Source organism: Globicephala melas, chromosome 18 (genome assembly GCF_963455315.2).
Source record: "Globicephala melas chromosome 18, mGloMel1.2, whole genome shotgun sequence".
In the NCBI taxonomy this organism is placed as follows: Eukaryota; Metazoa; Chordata; class Mammalia; order Artiodactyla; family Delphinidae; genus Globicephala; species Globicephala melas.
This window is the reverse complement of record NC_083331.1, coordinates 15,519,421-15,542,537: the sequence shown is the minus strand read 5'-3', so window position 1 is coordinate 15,542,537 and position 23,117 is coordinate 15,519,421. Positions and strand designations below refer to the sequence as shown.

Genomic DNA, 23,117 nt, shown 5'->3' with positions numbered 1-23,117 from the left:
TCACATGAGGTTGGAAGTGGCCATTAAAAACCATTAGAATATTTCACATTCAAATACCTCAGACATAGGCTGAATTTTGTCAAGTAGTAGTTTGAACATTTTAAAGAAATGCTCTCAAAAAAAAAAAAAAAGGAGGGCTTCCCTGGTGGCGCAGTGGTTGAGAGTCCGCCTGCCAATGCAGGGGACACGGGTTCGTGCCCCGGTCCGGGAAGATCCCACATGCCGCAGAGCGGCTGGGTCCGTGAGCCACGGCTGCTGAGCCTGCGCTCCGCAATGGGAGAGGCCACAACAGTGAGAGGCCCCCTTATCACAAAAAATTTAAAAAAAAAAAAAAAAGAAGAAAGGAATATTCTCAAGCATTTTACAAAAAAAAAAAATTATTTTGCTATCTTAAGACATTCAACTAGAAACATAAAAGTTGACTGTGTACTGCATAAATGGATGTTCATAAGTCTCCTTCAACATACAAACATCTCTTGCATAGTACATTTCAAAAATCTCTACTCACAAAATTTCCCTTACTTTTAAAGACTTTTTAAACAATTAACACCAGAAGAAACAAAAATAACTCTTCAAGGAGCAAAAAGGACTTACGAAAACTTTCCTTTATATCTAAGTAGTATTTTTTTTTTCCATCTACTCATGTCAATGAAAAGGACCCCACACAGACCACCAGTCCCACCCAGAAATGCTGCTGCAGCACCATTTTTACAAAGCGTTAGTTGCACTGCCCTGCTTTTGAACATGACCTGACGTTTGGGTTAACAAACCCTTCGTTTGCTTAAGAAGAGCGGGTTCATTGGGCAGCAACACTTTCAAAATGTTTATTTAGCTGAAATGTGAAGATTAACAAAATAAGGTAAACACGTTAAAAAATAAAAAGGGGGAAAAGATCCATTTTTGTCTGATTTGCGTTTTGGGAAACTTGTGCACCACAGACGTTTACAAAATATCCTGAAATTAAGAAGCAACAAAACCCAAGATTTATCCACCATGAACTTAATCCCTGGAAAATTCCCCTGGACCCCTGGCTCACTCCCTACCCCAGAGCTGCTTGCTCCTGGCCCCTCTGACATGAGACACGCAGGAAACCTCCATCTATAACCTGGAGCTTTTATAAAAAGCCCTCCTGGCTTTTCAGCCCTTCTCCAACGGCACTCACCTGCTTGGAACTGACCTCCTGTGTTTTATTCAAAACTTTCTGTGAAAATTCTCCCTTCTCTGATGGGGGAGAGCATTCCTCCTCTGAAATCACTGGCCTGGAGGAGCCCGTGACCCTAGGGCTCCTCCTGAAGGACCACCGCTTGTGGACAGACAGCAGGGTCACCTGAGGGTCACCCAGAGTCACCAGGAAGGACGGCTCAGGGCTCCCGGGCATCTGGCCCCCAGCTCTCTCCATCGCTGTGTTCACAGTCACACCTTCACCTCGCACAACAGCACTTCACCTTCTCCAGGCTATCTGGTCATGTTAGAAGAAAACGCTCGAAAAGCGTCCCCCTAACTAGCAGAGGGGAGGCTAACTCGGAGGCCCAGTCGCGCAGGTTCCCCTCTGCCCCGAGCCAGCCCGGGAGAGGATGCCAGCCAAGCCTTCAGGAACTTAAGCAGGCTGCACACCGCTGTATAAATATTTGCTCGTTTATTTACCCCTATCAAACCAATTGGCATCCTCTCACTCGTCCATGGCATCTGGCACTGGGGATGTTTGCACACGGCCCTACGCGTACCCAGTGCCGCTAGGACACCCGGCCGGCGCGTACAGGAGCCCAGCACGCAATCACGTCCCCACACTGAGCAGTTTCCTTTTGGCCCTGTGCACTCCCCAAGAGACCAGCCTGGAGGCAGGGGAGAAATGTCACTTCCTTTTACTACCAAACTTCGAGCGCTTTCTTGGAATAACTTCAGTTGCCTCTTCCATGGCTCCAGCACTGGTGGGGTGCAGATCACTAGGGGAGAAAAGTATTTCCCAGGCAACATGACTTGCTTTTTCAAGAAGGTGTAAGAGAGTTCCATGTCTCCTGCAGCTCTGTTCTCCCTTGGACCAACAGCTTGACTTCACTAAGAGCTGACTGCAGAAACTCACGGGCAAACAAGACTCATCCGTATTTTATATGCGGCAGAACCGTCGGGAACTAAGTCACAGTTTAGGCTTCTGAGGCTACCCGCTGCTCCACACGAGGATTAAGGGTGGCGTAGACAGTGGGGCAATTGGGGAGCCTCGTGCTGTGTTGGGCAGCCCCGCCTACCTTCCCACCCTCACCCACTCAGACACAGGAAGGAGGCGACCTCATCCCCCATGGGAGGAACAGCTCTGCCAGCCGCCAGCCCTGGCAGCACCTCCTACGGCAGGGACGTGCAGGGTGTCCACACTGAGTACGGAATTCAGTCAGTTGGGAAAACAGTTACTCTGTGTCCTGGCTTACTCCCCCCAGCTGAATGTGCCCTTAGTCGGGGAAGAGGGGGTTGCGGGGGCGTGCACCAGAAGAGGGCGTTTGGAACCACGCCCCCTTCTGCTCAAGGCCACTGCAGGCTCTGCCTCTTTATGGGTTGCCTACAATCACCCCTCCTCCCCCATTAAAACTGCCATCGCTGCCCCCCAAGAACTCCTGGCCAAGAGACCTGTTCTCTCTGAGAGAAGGCGGGCTCACCCCGGGTCCATTCCTCACGGGTCAGTCCTTCAAGACTCTTCCTTATTCTTCCGCCTCTCATTTAGTCCGTGGAGATGTAACAACTTGTTTGCTTCCACTTCTGAAACACGCTCAGGGCAGCCAGTTCCCAACTCTGTCTGAGTTGCCTTATCTTCCATGTGTTCAAAAAAGAATCCACCTCCACTTCCAAGAAATGCCATTCAAATCAGTGACCCAAAAAGGAAAGGCATGCTTGATGCCAAGGACCTTGGCCCCCAAACCCATGCAGGGGTCAGCGTAGATGAGCCTGGCGTACCCGTGATCACTCAAATCCTACTTCCTTACCTATGGCTTTCATGTTTCCTGATAGGATCTGTCAGGAGCTATGTATGCCTGCTGACCCCCTCACATTTCCTTTATTAGGCATCATAAGTGTGTTTCCATCTCTTTGAACACCAGATTAAAAAAATTTTTTTTTACCATTTTGGGCGGAAATCCTCCTCAAAGGTCATTTATCTTTCTGTTATCTTTACAAATATGAGTTACTACTCTTAGTTCAATTTTTCCTTGGTGATATGGGATCGTTATCTGCTTCTGTGCTGTAGCTATGAATAGCTAACAAGGAAAGTATGTTGGCCTCATATGTTCTAAGTGCTTTTCAATAGTCTACCCTGTTAGCACAATAACTATGGAAAATTTGAATACTTTACTGAAAAATAATTTTAATTCTCCTAAATGGTCACTCAGACTCAGAACACAGCCAGAAGAAGGAGACTGGGCCAGGTTAGGCTGTAAAGGGTAGGAAGTTTAGACTTTATCCTGTGGATAGGGGAGAACCACCAGTTTTGAAGCAGAGGACTTACATGATTACATTTGTGATTTAGAAATAGGTTGGGCAGGCATGAGAACTCAGAGGAGGGGGGGATTATAGAGTTACAAGGAGCAGAGAAAAGGAATAGCAGAGCCGGATTAATAGCAGAGGAGGCCCTCAGGGCTCTGAGATCAAGAGATCACAGCAGGTGACGCCAGTTTGGCAGAGAGGAGGTGGAACTGGGTGGGGGGCAATTCTGGGGATGGAAATGGTGGATTCGCCCTGGTTCCTTTGGAATCTAAGGGACCCGCAAAACAACCAGGACATGAGCCAGGTTCCCAGACTAGAGAATCAAGTCCAAACCCCACTTTCTGGCACCTCCCCTTTCCTCGTACCTGACCCCTAGGTTCCCGCCCCTTCCCCAGCTAATCCTCCTTATCCCTTAAGCCCTGCCTCTCAGGGAGTCGCCTCCACCCAGCCTGGAGGGGCTCCCTCCCTTATCTGAATTCCAGTATCACTAAAGCCAGCACCACAGACCTGGCAGGTATTATTGGGGAACCAGCCTTCTCCCGCCACTGAGGATGCACTCAGCTAAGTCCACAGTTGGCCAAGCATGCACTCAGAACCAGGTGTTTGTCGAAAGCCTGCTTTCGGTTTTAAGGTTCGTTGGATTCACTGGCAAAATAACCGCTCATTACACAAAAATAAACAGCTTTAATCAATTCTTTAATGAAAGGTGATTAAACTTAATTTTAATATACAATCATTAGAAGGAAAGCAATAAGAATATTAGAGACACACAACAGAGTACACATCACTGAATTGGGCCGACACCTACTTCCAGATCCAAAGAGCAGCTGGGAAGTCCCGAGGGACAGCAATCTGGAGCCCCAGTTGGGAAGGGTCCCGGGCGGTGCGTCCACCCCACGGGTGAGACTTCAGATTGGAGTTCTGGGGGCTTCCGTTTATAATCCCAGGCCGCAAATGGATATCATCAGTTTGCGTGCAAAAATGCAGCTCTGGACACACGTTGGCAATGCTGTTGGTTTCACCATGTGAGTCACGAGATTTTCCAGACCCCGCAGGGCTGGCCAGGTCCCCAGGGCTCAAGAAATTCCAAGACCCACTCCCTTTCTGATCGTAAGGGCCACCTGACTTGCTAGCAGCAATTGTTAGGTGTGCAAGCAAGCACAGTCCAGGTAGGGCCACAGGTCGGGCAGAGGCCTGCTTCTGCCTCTGAAACCTGAACGCGACTACTTCATTAATTTTCCCAACACGAGGAAACATGTAAGCTCCTGGAAGACAAGGTCCTTATGTCTTATCTGCCCATAGATTTAACGAGGTGATGAACAAGTATCCGATGTCAAACACACGCTCACTGCGTTGGACTACAGACTGGATCTTCATGGTGTTCGTGGAGGATTTTCATCTGCAACACGATGCACCCCTTCTAGAACTACCAGGCTTCAAGTGTCTCCATGCACTAAAATATTTTGCCTCCCACCTGTACAAAGATTTTCAGCAACTTTCCAAAGTACAATGCATCTTGTTTCTCTCCTACCCACCTCCCCAGGCTCTGTGAATCTTTTCCGTTTAAAAAGAAAAATCGCTTTGGCGTCCCCTAAGCAATCCTATTATTACCCGAGAAGCCTGGGCCCAGAGGCAGATGGGCGGCTCCTGTTTCCGTGAAACTCGGGGGACAAAGGACCCCGCTTGGAGGAGGTGCATCTGGCTCAAATATTTCAGCATTCACCAAGATTACCTGGCTCCACCCAGGGGGAGGCTTCTCACAAAGAGCCCTGGGTCAGTCCTCCCAAGGCCGGCAGAGGAGCCGGATGCCGTGATGGGACAGGAGGACAGAACCTGACACTAAGCTGTGTGCCGGGAAGCAGCGGCCCGGAAGGTTCCCATAACACCCCAGAGGCCGACAGCCAGATATTTACGTGCTCCGTGCAAAGGAAGACACAAGAGACACTTTCTGCCCTCGGGAGTTTATTAGCAAGTTCGGAGAGAAGACCAGTAGCAGAGAGTGTTGAAGTAGAAAGAAACCACTCCGACATGAGGTGCTGGGGGTGAAGGAGGACTTGCCAAGGGAAGGACGGGTGGGCTGTGGGGTCTGCTCCAAGCGCCCCCGGGAACTGGCCATTCTGAGACTGAAACTAGGCGCAGCGTGACAGCAGGACAGCAAACAAAAACAGCTACAAAACGCCACCTAGGCAAGCTCCCCGGAGGCAGTGATCTTCAACAAAACCGCAAGTGGCTCAACAGCCCAGAGGGAAAAAATGACAATAGCTCCACATTAGGAAGAGACTGCATGGGGCCAAAGAGAGAAACACGGAGACTGTATCAATGAGTCAAAGCCAGCCCTCGGACTCCCGCAGGGAATCGCAGGGAATCACACGTACCTTCAACTTCCTTGGCTGCCCTCCTTACCTGGGGCCAACGCTGCTCACCTCTAAGTTCCCACACTCTCCAGGTCTGTCTCCTCGGAGCTCCACAAGGATAAAATACAACACGCCCCCAGGCTGGCTGGCCACGCTCTGATGCCTGACCACTAACCTGGAGAAGCCTTGGTGCCACCGGCAGTCCAGCTCCATCTCCCTGGTCCTCACCCTGCAGGCCCGGGTCTCACACCCTCCCTGCCCCTCAGACCTCCACTCCCACCCCCACCCTCCATCTCCAATGACCAGCCTGACCCCTGCTTCCTGAAACAAAGGATCAGAAAAGAACCTGCAGACATCTCAACCATCCACCCACCTGATTAGAGCCTGCTGAGCTGTGAGGAGCCCAAGGTCAGCCTCCAGGTACCCACAGCTCCTGGTTTCCCTCCTACCCACCCCCCACCCCCGCACAAGAGACCAGTCCCCAGACCTCGGAGGGCTGCAGTGGCTCCCAGCTCAGCCCTTGGCTTTCTTCCCTGTCTGTACTCCTTGTGATCTCATTCAGTCCAGTAGAAATACCACCTTACAGGGACTTCCCTGGTGGTCCAGTGGTTAAGAATCCACCTTCCAATGCAGGGGACGTGGGTTCAATCTCTGTTCCGGGAACCACATGTCGCACGGCAACTAAGCCCACGTGCTCTAGAGCCCACGGGCCACAAGTACTGAGGTCGCGCACCACAACAAAGATCCCACGTGCCGCAACTAAGACCCGATGCAGCCAAATAAATAAATAAATATTTTTTTAAAAAAGAAAGAAAGAAATACCACCTATAGGCAGTAACTCCCAAACTCCACACCTATGGACCCAAAAGCTTAACTAACACCTCCTGTTAGATATTTAATATGCATCTCAAATGTTAACTTGTCTAAAACTGAGCTCCCGATATGATGTCCCTACAGAAAAAAAATGTCGCCTGCCATTCAAGTTCTAGAAGGATCAAGCCATAAGCAGCCGCAGTCACCCACCGAAAGCGCCTGCTGCTGGGAATTCAGACTGGAGAAAAACAGGAAACATGCTGTGTTCTGGATATGCTGGCCCGAGACAGTTAAGATGCATATCTAAGGAAAAATTTCAATGAGCCCAGATTCTTGCATCTTCCCGTACAAAGAAAAGCACTAAAATCATTAACTTGAGAAGTCTGTGCTCTGTGATTAGCTGTGACCTTTTTATATTTGACTACATGTTTTTTCCAGCAAAAAATTCATATATATATCCTGGCTCTTCCCTTGCCTCTTTGGAACAGTTCCTCAGAGTAAAGTGAGAGGCTGTCTCCTGGTCTAGAGAATTCAGTATGGTCCCCGAATAACACTGCAATTCACTGCTCTCACACTGTGTATTTTTTTTTAGTCCACATACCCTCTTCCTGCTTCTTCCAGTCTTCCCCATCTTAGTATATGGCAACTCCTTCCTTCCACTCGCTCAGGAAAGAAAACCTTGCATTCATCCTGGATGAGAATCATCTCGTCCTTTCAAATTCACCTATAAGTAAGTGTTCAGCAAATCCTGTCGGTTCTATCTCCGAAATACATTCAGCATCCAACCACTTCTCAGCAGCCCCACTACAACGAGGTCCAGGCCACCACCAGCACATCTCACCCGCATTACTAAAATAATCTCAGTGACCTCCTGGCTTCTGCTTTTACCTCCTAAAGTCAATTCTCAAAACAAAAGCCAGAGGAACACTCTCAGGGTGGAAATGATGAGGTTCCCCTAAAAACCCTCCAGGGGGTTTTCACGTACTTAGAGAAAAACCTAAAATCCTTACAATGACCTAGAAGTACTGTGGAGTTGGCCCCTCCCTCTCCCTTTCAGCCTATCCTCACACGCCTCACTCCTCTGCTAAGACCATTCTGATGCTGCTGGTCCTGGCACAAAGGCACGCTCCTGCCTCAGGGCCTTTGTCCCGACTGCACCCCCTGCTTACAAATATCCCTGCCCCAAACCCCTGTATCCAGACGACTCACTTCCTCTCCTAACGTCCCTGCTCCAATGTCACCTTCTCAGGGGCCTCCTCAACTATCCTGGGTACAGTTTCAAACATTCCCACTTCCTATGGTCCTTTCCTACTTATTTTTCTCCAGAGTGCTCAACTACTGCCTGATATAATAACATATATTTTGTCGATTTGTTTACTAACTCCCCAATTAGGATGTAAGTTTCACAAGTGTAGGAACTGTCTATTTTCTTCACTCACCGCTATATACCCAGCACGAAAACAGTGCTTGTGTGTTAAAGTTTCTCAATGACTATTTGCTGAATGAATGAAATGACAGAGCGTACCAAAAACAGCTTACTTTATTTATTGCTATCAAACATGGACTGCTAAACTTTCAGACAGATATCTAACATTCAGAAGGCGCCCCATGCAAAGCTGGCTCTCTCCTCCTTCACTTACTCATTCCTTTTTTCCTCCAAGCCAGCAGTCTAGGCTCAAATACTACAGTTAAAAAGAAATAACAAGCCCCCTAGTAAGAACCTGCTGTATAAAAAAATAAATTATACAAAATTCAAAGAAAACCCCGAAATAACAAGCCTCAAATGCAGTCATTTGCCCCCCACTGCAGCAAATCAAGACTTAATTGTAGTTTCAACCCCTCTCAGAAAGGTGACCTTTAAAACAGTCAATCTGAAATTTCCTAATCAACACTAGTGAGATAATCTGCATGATAAAGATCCCTGCCATTCCCTTCCCCCACCCCCCACCCCCGACAAATATGTCCTGGCCCAAAATAATCCCCCCCCCCCCGCCTTTTTTTGGCTAATACCTTCATGCCCCATCCTTCCACCTATAAGAGCCTTCCATTTTGTACCACTGCTCCTTGGAGCGGACTTCTAGTGCTAGGCAGGATGCCAGCCACTTCAAATTTACTCAGTTTTTTAACACTACCAAGAGCAGGCACTGACCCACATGAGCATGACAGGTTGGGTAGGGTTTGTGGCCACAGGGAGAGCTCATGCTACACCTAAAAGAGGCAGCTTCTCCCAGCTCCCGTCAAATGGCCTGGGGTCACCAGAGTTTCCAAGAGAAGGGAAGTAGCCAGAGTTTTACACATTAAAAATCTTCTAATTTTAAAATGTTGAAAACGGATGCAAAGTTCTGGCGAATGAAATATAAGAAAAAGTTGTTTGTCAGGGCTCCTGAGGAGAATCGTTCAAAGAGAGGGCGGGTTTGTCCTCACTCCTTCCCCATTTCTGCTGTGCACAGCATGAATTAGGGGGTCGGGGTCCTAGCAGCCATCATAAGGCAACCACGAGAAAGCTGGTGTGGCTCTGCTAATGACAAAACAAGACTCGTATCTTATGGCAAGACAAGAAAAGTTTAAAACATAAAATTGTTCTCTGCCGGTGTGGGCCTCCTCCCTCCCCTTTGGTGTGTGTTGTGTGTCTGCGTTAACCGGTAGGAGATACCATTCCTTCTTAATCCTGTGAGGGGTCACGACTCCTTAGGAGATAACCTTCCTTCTTCATCTTCCGAGGGGTCATGATGACCCACTACTTGCTTTGTAAATGCAGATCTGGATTGTGTAAACTGTCAATATTCTGTCATTTGACATAACCTTTGCCTCAAAAACTTACACACGACTGTGCTTTGACCTCTAATGGTTAGAGCAGGCCTCAGAGCTCTGTCAGAGACTGTCTGCCGCGTTAGAAACCTCAGGTTAGCTCAAATAAAATTCTCCATTTCTTTCTTAGGTCAACTATTGACTAATTTTTTTGTCGACACTAATATCAAACAAGATAGACTTCAAAACAAATACTGTTATCAGAAACAAAGGTACATTTTATAATGATAAAAGTCAATCCATCAGGAAGACATAAAAGTCATAAATATATGCATCTAAAAACAGAATACAAACATAGATGAACCAAAAACTGACAGAAATGGAAAGAAAGACAATTCAACAGTAATAGCTGGATACTTCACATCCACGTTGAATAACTGACAAAAACTAGGCAGAAGATCAACCAGGAAATATGTGATAGTATTTATAATAAGAAACACATATTTGGTCTTTGTTCCCTTTCTGGCACAGAGTTTCCAAAACGCTTGGAATTTCCAAAGTGATGAAAAAGGTGTCTTTTGTTATGGCTAATGAGGTGACTTCTGGAAAGACCCTAGATCACCAAAGGATAGGAGCTGGTTGCCAGGGGAACCAAGGAGGTGATTACAGGGTTACACCTTTCAGTCCCACCCAGACCTCTGGGGAGGGTAGAGTGGCTGGAGAGTGAGTTCAGTCACCAACAGCCAATGATTTAATCGTTCGTGCCTCCATAAAAACCCGGAAGGACTAGTCTTCTAGAGTTTGCAGGTTGGTGACCACGTGGAGACTTGGGGAGAGTGGCATGACCAGAGAAAGCATGGAAGCTCTGTGCCCCTTCCCACGTAATTTGCCAAATGCATCTCTTCCATCTTGCTATTCCTGAGTTGTAACCTTTTATAATACACCGGCAATCTAATAAGTAAATGTTTCTGAGTTCTGTGAGCTCCCTCAGCAAATTAAACCCCAAGAGGGGGTTACTGGAACCTCCGATCTATAGCCGGCTGGTCACAAGCACAGGTGGCAACCTGGACTTGTGACTGGTGTCTGAAGCGGGTGGGCGAAGGGGCCAGTCTTGCAGGACTGAGCCCTTAACCTGTGGGATCGGATGCTATCTCCAGAGAGACAGTTTCAGAATTGAGTTAAATTATAGGACACCCAGCTGGTACCCGAGAATTGCTTTGTATAGGGGAAAAAACCCACACATTAGAATTGGTATCAGAATCACAAGATAGAAAACATGAACACTATAAACCAACTAGACCTAACTGACATCTACAGAACCCTCCACCCAACAACAGTATAATACACGTTCCTTCCAGGCAGGTGCACATGGAACACTCTCTAGGCTACACCATATGTTAGATCCTAAAACAAACTTCAATTCATTTAAAATAATAGAAATAATGCAAAGTATGTTCTCTGACAACAATGGAATCAGAAATCAGTAATAGAAACAAATATAGGACACTCACAAATATGTGGAAATTAAACAACACACTCCTAAATAACCAGTGGGTCAAAGAAGAAATCAAAAGATTAGGAAATACTTTGAGATGAATGAAAATGAAGACACAACATACCAAAACTTATGGGATGCAGGTAAGACAGTGCTTAGAAAGAAACTTATAGCTGTGAATGTCTCCATTAAGGAAGAAGGATCTCAAGTCAATAATCTAAACTTCTGCCTAAGACACTGGAAAAAGGAGCCTAAACTAAACCTAAAGCAAGCAGAAAGAAGGTGCATCAGTGTCCTAGGACTGTGACAAAATACCATAAACTGAGTATTAGAAATTCATTCTCTCACAGTTTTAGAGGCTAGAAATCAAGATTTTCCTTTTTGGGACTCTGAAGAAGAATCTGTTCCATGTCTCTCTCCTACCTCCTGGTGGTTGCTGGCAATCCTTAGCATTTCTTGGTTTACGGAGGCATCATTCCAATCAGTCTCTGTAATCATATGGCTTTCTCTTCTCTGTGTCTTCACATGGTGTCCTTATAACAAATTCAGTGATTGGATTCAGGGCCCACTATAATGCTGTAGGACCTCAACTTAATTTAACTAATTAGATCTGCAGCAGACCCTATTTCCATATAATATCACATTCACTGGTACCAGGACTCAGGACTTCAACATATCTTTTAGAGAACACAATTCAACGCACCCAAAAGAAAATAATAAAGGTTAGAGTGGAATAGCGAAAAACAGAGAATAGAAATATAGAGGAAATTGTCAAAACCAAAAGCTGATTCTTTGAAAAGACCAACAAAATTGACAAACCTTTAGCTAGAATGATCAAGAAAAAAGAGAGAAGACTAAAATTATTAGAATTAGAAGTGAAAGATGATTATTACTTATCTTACAGAAATAAGGATTATGAGGGAATACCATGAACAATTGTATACCAACAGATACCTTAAATGAAATGGACAAATTCCTAGGAGGACTCAAATTACCAAAACTGACTCAAGAAGAAATAGATACTCTGAATCAATCTGTAGCAAGAAAAGATATTCAATTAGCAATAATTAAAAAAACTTCCCCAAAAGAAAAGCTCAAGCTCAGATGGCTTCAACATTGAATTCTATCAAACATTTATAAGAAGGAAGCACTTCTCAAGTCATTCTGAGACAAGTATTATACTGATACCAAAACCAGAAAAGACATCACAAGAAAACTACAAACCAGTATCTCTTATGAACATGGACACAAAATTCCTCTACAAAATAGTAGGTAACCAAATCCAACAACATAAAAAAAAAAAAAAAAGACTACATGACCAAGGAGGATTTGTCCCAGGAACCCAAGTTTGGCTTGACAACTAAAAATCAATTAAACTACTTCACCATATCAACAGAATAAAAAACAAAAGACATATGGTCATGTCAATAGACACAGAGAAAGCATTTGACCAAATCCAAAATCCTTTCATATAAAAACACTCAACGAACTAGGAGTTGGAGGGAACTTCCTCAACCTGATAAAGAGCATGAAAAACCCACAGCTAACATCCTACTTAATGGTAAAAGGCTGAAAGTTTTCCCCCTGAGATCAGGAAGAAGAGAAAGATTCATCTGCATGAGATGTTCACAACAGGCAAATCTATAGAGACAGGAAGTAGCATAGTGGTTGCTTAGGCATGGGGGTTATGGGGCAATGGGGTGTGATAGCTAAAGGGTACAGGATTTCTTTCTCAGGTGATGAAAATGTCCTCAAATTGACTGTGATGATGATTGCACATACCTGTGAATTGTACGGTATGTGAATTATATCTCAATCTAGCTATTTTTTAAAAAAAAATGTAGTAGAGAGGCCATTAAAATAAGAATTAGAGAGGATATGCCTTTGGCATTCATGGAAGCCTAAACAAAAAAGGTTTCAGAAGAGTGGTGAGGCAACAGAAGTGGATAGACTGCAAAAAACCTACAAAGCACCACATAGCCTTCAAGGAGAATGGATAAACTGTGCTGCATTCCCACCATGGCACACTGCACAGCAACGGATCTTAGAAATATAATGTTCTAGTGGGAAAAGCAAGTCCCAGAAGACTAAACACACTATAATATCATTTTCACAAAGCTCAGAAACAAGCAAAACTAAATAATGTATTGTTCAGACATTCACGTATGTGTGATAAAACTTCGTATACACACAAAAAAGCTAGGTTACAACAAACACAGAATTGAGGACGGTGGTTACCTCGACAATGGGTATTTCTACAGGTCACACAAGAAGACGAGGAGGGAATACCTGGGTAGAAGCCGTGGCATTGATAATACTCTTGTTCTTCAGTCAGGTGGTAGGTTCACAGGTGTTCTCTATCTCATTAACGCTTTATAACTATGCACGTGTGTTTCTATATTATTTCTTTTCTATTCAATAACTAATAAAATAATGAAGGGGAAATATTAAAGTGAGTGGAGGCATGGAAACAAGCAAGTGCAGATGACATTTTCTGAAAGACTGAGGAAGAAGGAGAGGGAGAAGTAATACAACAGCCAGTGGGAGACACGAGGCAATGAAAGGCTTCAGAATGAAGGCAGGTGGACGACTTTATAAGCTGAAGGGGACAAGTCTGCAGAGAGAGGGAAAGACTAGAGGCGAAGAAAAGACAAAACAAGACCTGATCAAACCAGTAAAAGGCTCCAGAACAGGCAGAGAGGAAGGGGCAGGGGTCAAGGACACAGGGAGAGAAGAGAACCTTGAAAGGAAGGTGGACCTCCTGAGACTAGAGATGAGCAACTGAAAACAGACTGTAGATCTAAACAAAATTTGGGGAGAAGATGCGTAGAGATAGGCAGAAAGTTGAAGAAAATTACACACAGTGGTGTCAATTTTCTTGAGGTAAGAAGTGAGGTCAGGGACTTCCCTGGTGGCACAGTGGTTAAGAATCTGCCTGCCAATGCAGGGGACACGGGTTTGAACCCTGGTCTGGGAAGATCCCACATGCCACAGAGCAACTAAGCCCATGCGCCACAACTACTGAGCCTGCGCTCTAGAGCCCACGAGGCACAACTACTGAAGCCCGTGCACCTAGAGCCCATGCTCCACAACAACAGAAGCCACTGCAATGAGAAGCCCGCGCACCATGACGAAGAGTAGCCCCCGCTCACTGCAACTAGAGAAAGCCCGCACGCAGCAACGAAGACCCAACACAGCCAAATATAAATAAGTTTATTTAAAAAAAAAGAAGTGAGGTCATTTGTGGAGGATAAGGGAAGGCAGAGACTGAGCAGTGGGCTCGCTGCAGGTGGGAAAGGCTTGAAAGAGTGACTCGGAGATTGACTAATAACAAGACAAAGGCATTTGCAGGCACAATCGAGATTAGAAACAAGTTGCCGGCTGCACCGACCACGCGGTTCCACGGGCAATTTGTTTCTAATCTCGATAGTCAGCGGCACCAACCGCATGGTTGCCTGAATTTCCGTGGCAATTCTGTCGCTCTGGTGTAGGAGCAGAGAGTGCAGTTTGTACACTGATGCTGGGGCAATGGGATGGACGGACAAGAAAGTTCAGGGTTCCAGTGAAAGAATACTTCAGACTGTAAACCAAGAGTCTGTCAGGACAGAGAAGCCACAGACTCCATAATGATAATAATAATAACAGACCCATTGATGGACAGATTTTAAAACTGTTTTTAAAAAGTAAATCTATAATGTTAGCACCACTGGGTTTAGAAAAAGAGGAAAAAAATGAAGATAGACTGGAATGAAAGATGCCAAAGATTTTAATACTGGTTATCATTGAGTTGCAAGAATACATGTTCTATTTCTAAAAACTAATAACTAGTGCAGCAAAAGCAAACAATAAAGGAAGTTTACAAACATGCTAACAAGAGTCATCCTGTTAAAAAAGAAACAACAGGTCCCAAATGGAGTCACTTGTGCTCAGCCCCACATAAGTAAACTGAGACTTAATACGTAACCTAACTGCAACTTCAGCCTCTCCCAGGAATGTCATGACCTTCAACCAGTCAGTTTGCAATTACCTGGTAAGCACTAGTGGGGTAATCTGCCTGATAAACCCCTGCTTTCCCCAACAGGAAGCTGACCTTACCTGAAACAACCCACTCTTTGCTACAATAACTTTCTTGCCCCGCCTCACCCTGCCTATAAGTCTTCCTTGGAGCCCCCTTCTTTCTGTTAAGATAGAAGGTTGCCTGATTCATGAATAATTAAATAAAGCCAATTAGATCTTTACTCAGTTGAATTTTGTTTTTTAACAATCCTAAGACTGGCAGGAATAGAAGTAAATTTCACCTTTTGGTCTTTACTTTCCAAATTTTTGTTATGGAGTTAAATTACTTTTATAATGATAATTTCCTAAAGAGTTTTAAATGTTTCTAATGCCCAATGCAGAGTTACTTTTAGTTTCGGGAGAAATTGGGGCTTCAACAAAACTGCTACATTCTAACACCATAGATTTCACAATTACTGGTGTTTTAAAAGTCTTATTTGCAGTATTAGTTACATCACAATAAAAGGTCACTCTCTCTGCTTTGCCCTCTACTTTATCTCATCAAACTTTGATCTGCTCAGATTTTCTCCTTTGACCTGGTTAAAAAAAAAGTCACAAACATTCCAGAATTTCACTTGGCAATGATTCCAATCCTATAGGTAAAAATAACATTGTGCACACCTGAATTTGGATACGTCCTTGCGATCTGTGCTATAGTATTAGTGAACTGTACTCATGTCATTGGCCCATCCCCATGCTTGCAATGGAGAAGAGAATGTATGATAAAATAAATAAATGTAAGATAAAAACGCATGTAAAAAGCCAGCGCTCACACCCCCATAGTTTATTACCCAGTTACTTTAGTACCAACTCTGCTCTGTGCTGTTGCTGTCAGGACCACCACTGGCCTGACATTAGACTCCACGGGAAATGGGGCAAAACAGCCAACTCCCAGTTCCTTTTTAGGCTTTTCAGCCACCTGCAGTTTACATGGGGTTGGTCATCGTCCAAGGCCTCTAGCAAGTCGCCAGCAGCTCCACTCCCTTGAGGAGTGTCTCAAGACTGCTGTCCCATGCTCAAACTCTCCACTCTCGGGCATAAAGTCCGAACTCCCGACCTGAAAAACAGGGCCTTTCATAATCACTTTTCAAGCCACTCACAGCCTCCCAAATGCATCTTTCCATTCCCATCCTTGGACCTTTGCACACGCTGGTCTCTGACGGCAACGTCCTTCTTTCCATTCTACTGTGTGTCCAGCCGACGCCCACTCCTCCTCCAAGACCTCACTCCTGCACTACCTCCTCCGAAGTTCTCTCTGCATCCTTCCCTCCCTCTCTGCCTCCCTCCCTCCCAGGAGAAGGCTATCACTTGATCACTCTCGTCTATGAGCGCTGCACTGTGAGGACACTTCTGTTCCAGCCCCTATGCCTGCTGGCTCCAAGAGCACAGGGCTGACCTCTGTTCATCTCTGCATCCCTCTGCTTGGCCCAGCACGAGGCGAACAGAAGGTGCTCCATAGTGTTCATGTACTGAAGGCTAAAGGCCAGGTCATGGGCCCCCTCCCTTTCTGGGAGGGTCACTGATGCCCCACAGAGAGGCCTCTGAAGAGAAAACCAGGTGAAGGGATCATGTTCTAATTCATTTATTCGAGATCAAGTGGTCACCTGTTATGTGCTGTGGAGAGCATTTTTTAAATGATACTAACCTGGTACTCACTTTCCAGAAGCACAGAGTTGCAAAGAAAAGCTCTAATCAAAGCTATACTGCAAAGAAAAGTTTAATCAAAGCAGGTGGTGTGACCAATTGTCAAGTAAGTCTGGAAGAAAATACACATCTGAGAAAGTAAGAAAGGCCAAGCTGGGACTCAATCCCAGATCTCTTACCAGCTGTAGGACTTCAGGCAAGTTACCTAACTTCTCTGTGCCTCAGTTTCCCCAACTGTAAAGATGATGAACACTGACCTCGTGTTGTACCTCTTCCCCTCCTTCCCTCTGCTCCTGCCACTCTGGCTTTCTTACTGTTCCTCAAACATTCAGGTCACTCCTGACATAGGAGCTTGACACCCTCTGGTTCCTCAACCTAGAACACTTCCCCCCAAATCTGAGTCATTCGGGTCTCCGTGCAAATGCCACCTCCTCCGAGAAGAATTCCCTGACCACCTGCTTCAAAGAGTATCTCCACTCCCACGTCATCCTAATGCCCCTACCCTGATTCATGCACCTCACAGCACTCCTCAGCACCAGAAATAACACTATTTGTTTACTCTCTTTTTTTTTCCTTCTGTATCTCCTTCTAGGATACAAATTCCTTGAAGGCAGGGTCTTAGTCTCAGCTGGATCCCCAGTGCTTAGAATGCCTGGCACATAGTAGATACAGGCCCACCTCGGTTTATTACTCTTCACAGATAATACGTTTTTTAATAAATCAAAGGTTTGTGGCAACCCTGCATCGGGCAAGTCTATCAGCACCATTATTCCAACAGCGTCCGCTGACTTTGTGTCTCTGCACCTCATTTTGGTAATTCTTACAATATTTCACACTTTCTCGTTATTATTCTATTTGTTATGGTGATCTGTGATCTTCGATGTTACTATTATAATTATTTGGGGGCACCACAAACTGCCCCCATATAAGATGATGAACTTAGTTGATAAAATGTGTGTGTTGACTGCTCCACCAACCAGCAGTTCAGAGCAAGGGCCTAACTTTCTACAATTCTATGAAGCCTAAGAGAGGTGAGGAAGCCGCGGAACAAAAGTCTGAAGCTAGCAGAGGTTGGTTCGTGAAGTTGAAGGAAAGAAGCCGCCTCCGTAACATAAAAGTGCAAAGTAAAGCAGCAAGTGCTGATGTAGAAGCTGCAGCAAGTTGTCCACAAGATCTAGCCAAGATAATGAACAAAGGTGGCTACACTAAACCACAGAGTTTCAACGTAGACAAAACAGCCTTCTGCTGGAAAATGCCACCTAGGACTTTTGTAAATAGAAATAAGTCAATGCCTGGCCTCAAAACTTCAAAGGACAGGCTGACTCTCTTGTTAGAGGCTAATGTAGCTGGTGATTTTACGTTGAAGCCAGCGCCCTTCTGAAAATCCTAGGGCCTTTACGAATTATGCTAAATCTACTTGTGCTCTACAAATGAAACAAGGCCAACATGACAGCACATCTGTCTACATGTTTTACTGAATATTTTAAGCCCACATTTGAGACATACTGCTCAGAAAAAAAGGATTCCTTTCAAAATATTACTGCTCATTGATAATGCACCTGGTCACCCAAGAGCTCTGATGAGCACGTATTGGGTTGGCTAAAAAGTTCATTCGTGTTTTCTGTAAGATGGCATGGAAAAACCCGAACGAACTTTTTGGCCAACCCAATACAAGGCGATTCATATTGTTTTCATGCCCGCTAACAAAAAAATCCATTCCGCAGCTCATGGATCAAGGAGTCACTTCGACTTTCAAATCTTATTATTTAAGAAATACGTTTTTGTTTTTGTTTTTTTTTGCGGTACGCGGGCCTCTCACTGCTGTGGCCTCTCCCATTGCGGAGCACAGGCTCTGGATGCACAGGCTCAGCGGCCATGGCTCACAGGCCCAGCTGCTCCGCAGCATGTGGGATCTTCCCGGACTGGGGCACAAACCCGCGTCCCCTGCATCGGCAGGCGGACTCTCAACCACTGCGCCACCAGGGAAGCCCAAGAAATACGTTTTGTAAAGCTATAGCTGCCATAGATAGTGACTCCTCTGATGGATCTGGGCAAAGTCAACTGAAAACCTGGAAAGGAGTCACCATTCTAGATGCCATTAAGAACATTCATGATTCATGGGAAGAGGTCAGTGTATCAACATTAACAAGAGTTTGGAAGAAATTGATTCCAACCCTCGTGAGCTTGAGGGGTTCAAGTGGAGGAAATAACTGCAGATGTGGTGGAAAAGCAAGAGAACTAGAATTAGAAGTGTAGCCTGAAGAAGTAACTGAACTGCTGCAATCTCATGATAAACGTTCATCAATGAGGAGTTGCTTCTTACGGATGAGCAAAAAAGTGGTTTGCTCATACATGGAATGCACTCTTGGTGAAGATGCTGTGAAGATTGTTGAAATGACAAAAAAAGATTCAGAATATTACATAAACTTTACCAAACTAGTTGATAAAACAGTGGCAGGGTTTGAAAGGATCGACTCCCATTATGAAAGAAGTTCTACTGCGGGTAAAATGCTATCAAACAGCATTGCGGGCTTCCCTGGTGGCGCAGTGGTTAAGAATCTGCCTGCCAATGCAGGGGACATGGGTTCGAGCCCTGGTCCAGGAAGATCCCACGTGCCGCAGAGCAACCAAGCCCGTGTGCTGCAACTACTGAGCCTGCGTGCCACAACTACTGAAGCCCGTGTGCCTAGAGCCTGTGCTCCGAAACAAGAGAAGCCACTGAAACGATAAGCCCACGCACTGCAACAAAGAGTAGTCCCCTGCTCGCCACAACTAGAGAAGGCCCGCGAGCAGCAACAAAGACCTGATGCAGCCAAAAATAAATAAATAAAATTTATAAAGAGAAAAAAAAACAGCATTGCATGCTACAGAGAAATCATTCACGAAAGGAAGAGTCAATCGATGTGGCAAACTTTTTTTTTTTTTTAAGATTTTTTTGATGTGGACCATTTTAAAGTCTTTACTGAATTTGTTACATTACTTCTGTTTCATGTTTTTTGGTCGCAAGGCACATAGGATCTTAGCTCCCCGACCAGGGATTGAACCCACACCCCCTGCACTGGAAGGCAAAGTCTTAACCACTGGACCGCAGGCAAGTCCCAATGTGGCAAACTTCACTGCTGTCTTATTTTAAGAAGTTGCAGTAGTCACCCCTACCTTCAGCAACCACCATGTGATCAGTCAGCAGCCATCCACAATGAGGTATTGACCGAAGGTGAGGGGGTGGGGTGAGGTGGGGGGATGGGGGGGAGTCAGTATATATACGATTTTAGTGAAGGGGAGATGCATGCAATCGAGCATACCTTTTGGCAGAAGGTTGCTGCTAGTCATGAGGAGCAGAGGTCTCCATTAATGATTTTAGTGCTTTTCTAGATATGAGAAGATACAAGAAATTGGGCTCATAAAATCTCTTGAAAATATCTAACTATCTGAAGGCCTGTTCCGCCAGTTTTTCCCAAAGCACAGAGTACCTCATTCCTGATCTCCTGCCTCGGCCCTTAACTCCTTTCAGGGTGTGCTGAAGGTCAGTAACTGCAGTGGCCAGTGACTTCATTCTTGTAGAACCACGTGGTGAGTGACAATTCTTAGTTGGTAGTGGCAAGACCCACCACTGGCAAAAAGATTACAACTCACTGAAGGCCCAGATGATGGTTAGTATTTTTTAACAATAAAGTTATTTTTAAATTAAGATATGTACATTTTCTTTTAGACATGATGCTATTGGACACTTTATAGACTGCAGTATAGGGTAAACATAACTTTTATATGCACTGGGAAACCAAAAAGTGCCTGTTTGCTTTACTATCATGGTCTGGAATTGAACCCACAGTATCTCCAAGGTATGCCTGTACTAAAAAAATTATTGAATACATGGTGATGACAAGAAAATACCTACATCAAAAGGTTTTGTGAGGATTAACTGAGTGTACCTGGAGGAATATAAAGTGCTTCAATACAGTGTCCAGCACATAGTAAGCTCAATAATGTTGGCTAATACCATTATCAAAGGAATCCAGAAGAGGGTGAGGTGTGGCATGAGCAGAGGCAGTTACACAGTGTCAAGAAGAGGCAGGTCTTGAGCTTGATCTGGAAAGATAAGGATTTTTCTGCTGGGCAGAGAGATGGGGGCACGGCAGGGGGCTGGAAGAGTCTCCTCTTCCATACAAGCTGCCCCTCCCTCACAGGTGCTCTCCCAGCTCCTCCATTAAATGCAGAGTCATCCCATGAAGAATCATCTACTGACCAGCCTCTCTCTGTCCATCCATTAATCCATTTATCTTTCACTTCTACGCCACCAGGGCCTAGATGAATTTCACCCCAAAAAGGCACACAATAATGTTGTCGAATTGATTTCTGAAATCTGTAGAAAAGGCACAGGCTACTCTTCAGACCAGCAATCCTGGCCTGGGGACCTATCCTAGAGAAATACTCAAAGGTCAGCATGAAAAATCACATACAAGGATGTCCACTACAGTATGGCATGTGAGGGGGTCAAAACAGAAGCAACCCGAATGTCCACCCATGAGAAAAGAATAAATACACTATGGTGCATCCGTACTGTGCAGAGGTGAGACTAAGTAACACAGATGCTTATGTACCAGCATGAAAAATCTCCAAAATATATTGTTAAATTGGGGGAAAAAAAGGTTGGAGGGGGACTTCTCTGGTGGTCCAGTGGGTAAGACTCCGTGCTCCCAAGGCAGGGGGCCCAGGTTCCATCCCTGGTTGGGGAACTAGATCCCACATGCATGCCACAACTAAGAAGTCTGCATGCCACAACTAAATAAAAAAAGATCCCGCGTGCCGCAACTAAGGCCCAGCGTAGCCAAAATAAATAAAATAAATAAAAATAACAACAACAAAAAAAAAGGTTGGAGGTTGGAGAATACACACTACATGATCTCACTTATGTAAAACAAGCAAATATTCTAAAACCACACACACAAGAACCTAAAAATTTCTCTGGAGATATAGATAAGCATTAACACGATAGATACATGTTAACACCACTGTGCGTTTCAAAACTGTGCCTGAAAAATATCAAGTTTTCAATGAGCATTTGCTGAATGGATGAAGACATATGTACATGAGCAGAAAAAAACTGGAAAATGGATCTGCTTTTCGTGCTAAATATTTCTGTACTATTTGCATTTTAAGAGGCCGCACTAATGTATTACTTGCATGATTTAAATGAACTCAAAATAGTTCTTCAAAAACAAACAAAAAAACAAACAAACAACCGTTGCAGGACCTGGATAGATCATAAAGGGGTCTATGCACCAACTCTTGAATAACTTTTCAAGGTAGTTAATTTAATCGTACTGACCAATCAGGGATCTTACACAGCAACTCAACTCTCACTTTACCTCTCCAGCATCAAACTTCTCAACAGCAGACGAACAGAAAAGTGGTGCGTTTTAAACTGTTCTGAAAAACAGTTAATAGCATGCCCTTCCTAAAGGGTATTCTAACAAACCACGCGCCGGGCCTCCCCCGCGCACACCAAGGAACCCAGTAAGGACCGCGGGCGGGCGCGAAAGGTCCTCCAGGCAGGTGTGCGCACACAGAGCCCCGGGAAGGAAACTCACTCTCCGACTTGCCTTTTCACGATCTGTAATCTGTCTCTCCTGCTGAGGCTTCATCTCCCGGAGGAACTAATTTCTTCTGTGATGCAGCCCAGAGCCCAAGGTCACCTGGTCAGGGGAGGAGAAGCGCGATGTTAAAACCCCGGGAGAAGAAGAGCGCGCAGTGGATGGCACCCTCGTGGTTTGGTTCTAACCCGAACCGACACCTGCATTTCAGACGAGGAATCGTCAGCCCTCATCACACCTGCTAATTCAAACTTGCGCGCCATTGCGCCCCAGGGGGGAGGGTGGGCCGGGAACCCTCACCCACACCCGGAGACAGGCCTGCCGGTGCCCGAGAGTCCTCGGCCGAGCTGAAACCCAGGCGAGGCGGACCCGTCCCCCCTGCCGGGTCTCCGCTACCTCAGGGGCCGGTGCGCAGAGGTCTTCAGCCTCGGGCGTGCGCCGGAGAGAAAAGGAAGGAGGGCGAGCCGCGTAGACCAGGGCGGGGGATGCAGATCCCAAGGCTCGACCACCGCCGGCTGGGAAGGTGCGGCGTGGCGAGGGCCGGCTTCGGGTCCGCTCTGCGCAGCTCCCTCTGGAACGCCGCGGGTCCGAAATACCACAGCAGCTGCGGGAGTGAACTCCGCACCTGGAAAATCGATCTGAGACGCGCATGAGCCTCCCATTGGTCTCCAACGGGCAGCAGGCTCTAAGACTGGGGGCGGGGGCGCCAGAGCGGGGTCTTCAGTGGGGGAGGGGGCCGAGGGAGGGAGCGCCGGCTGTCCATCACAGGCCACGCCCTCCCCATGCCCAACCCCCTTGTGGCTCCGCCCACGGGGGGCCGGGCCAGAGTACGCCACGCCGAAAACTTCTCCACGCCCACGGGAGATTCGATTGGCTGGAAGGCCGTGGGAAGCTACTACCAGCAACCAATTGAAATGCACAATCGCCCCTGTGTGGGCGGGGGTGACCGAA

The 23,117-nt window shown here is 45.9% G+C and overlaps 1 protein-coding gene across 1 annotated transcript in view; it reads right to left on the bottom strand.

The window, feature by feature from the left end:
* ATP7B (ATPase copper transporting beta) overlaps positions 1-22,824 on the bottom strand; it is a 77,105-nt gene extending 54,281 nt beyond the window's left edge. Inside the window, 2 exon segments of the mRNA XM_060287999.1 lie at positions 22,176-22,268; positions 22,563-22,824. Of these exon segments, the coding sequence (XP_060143982.1) occupies positions 22,176-22,217 (42 nt within the window). The 5' untranslated portion in view covers positions 22,218-22,268; positions 22,563-22,824.
* Between the last annotated feature and the right edge of the window lie 293 nt (positions 22,825-23,117).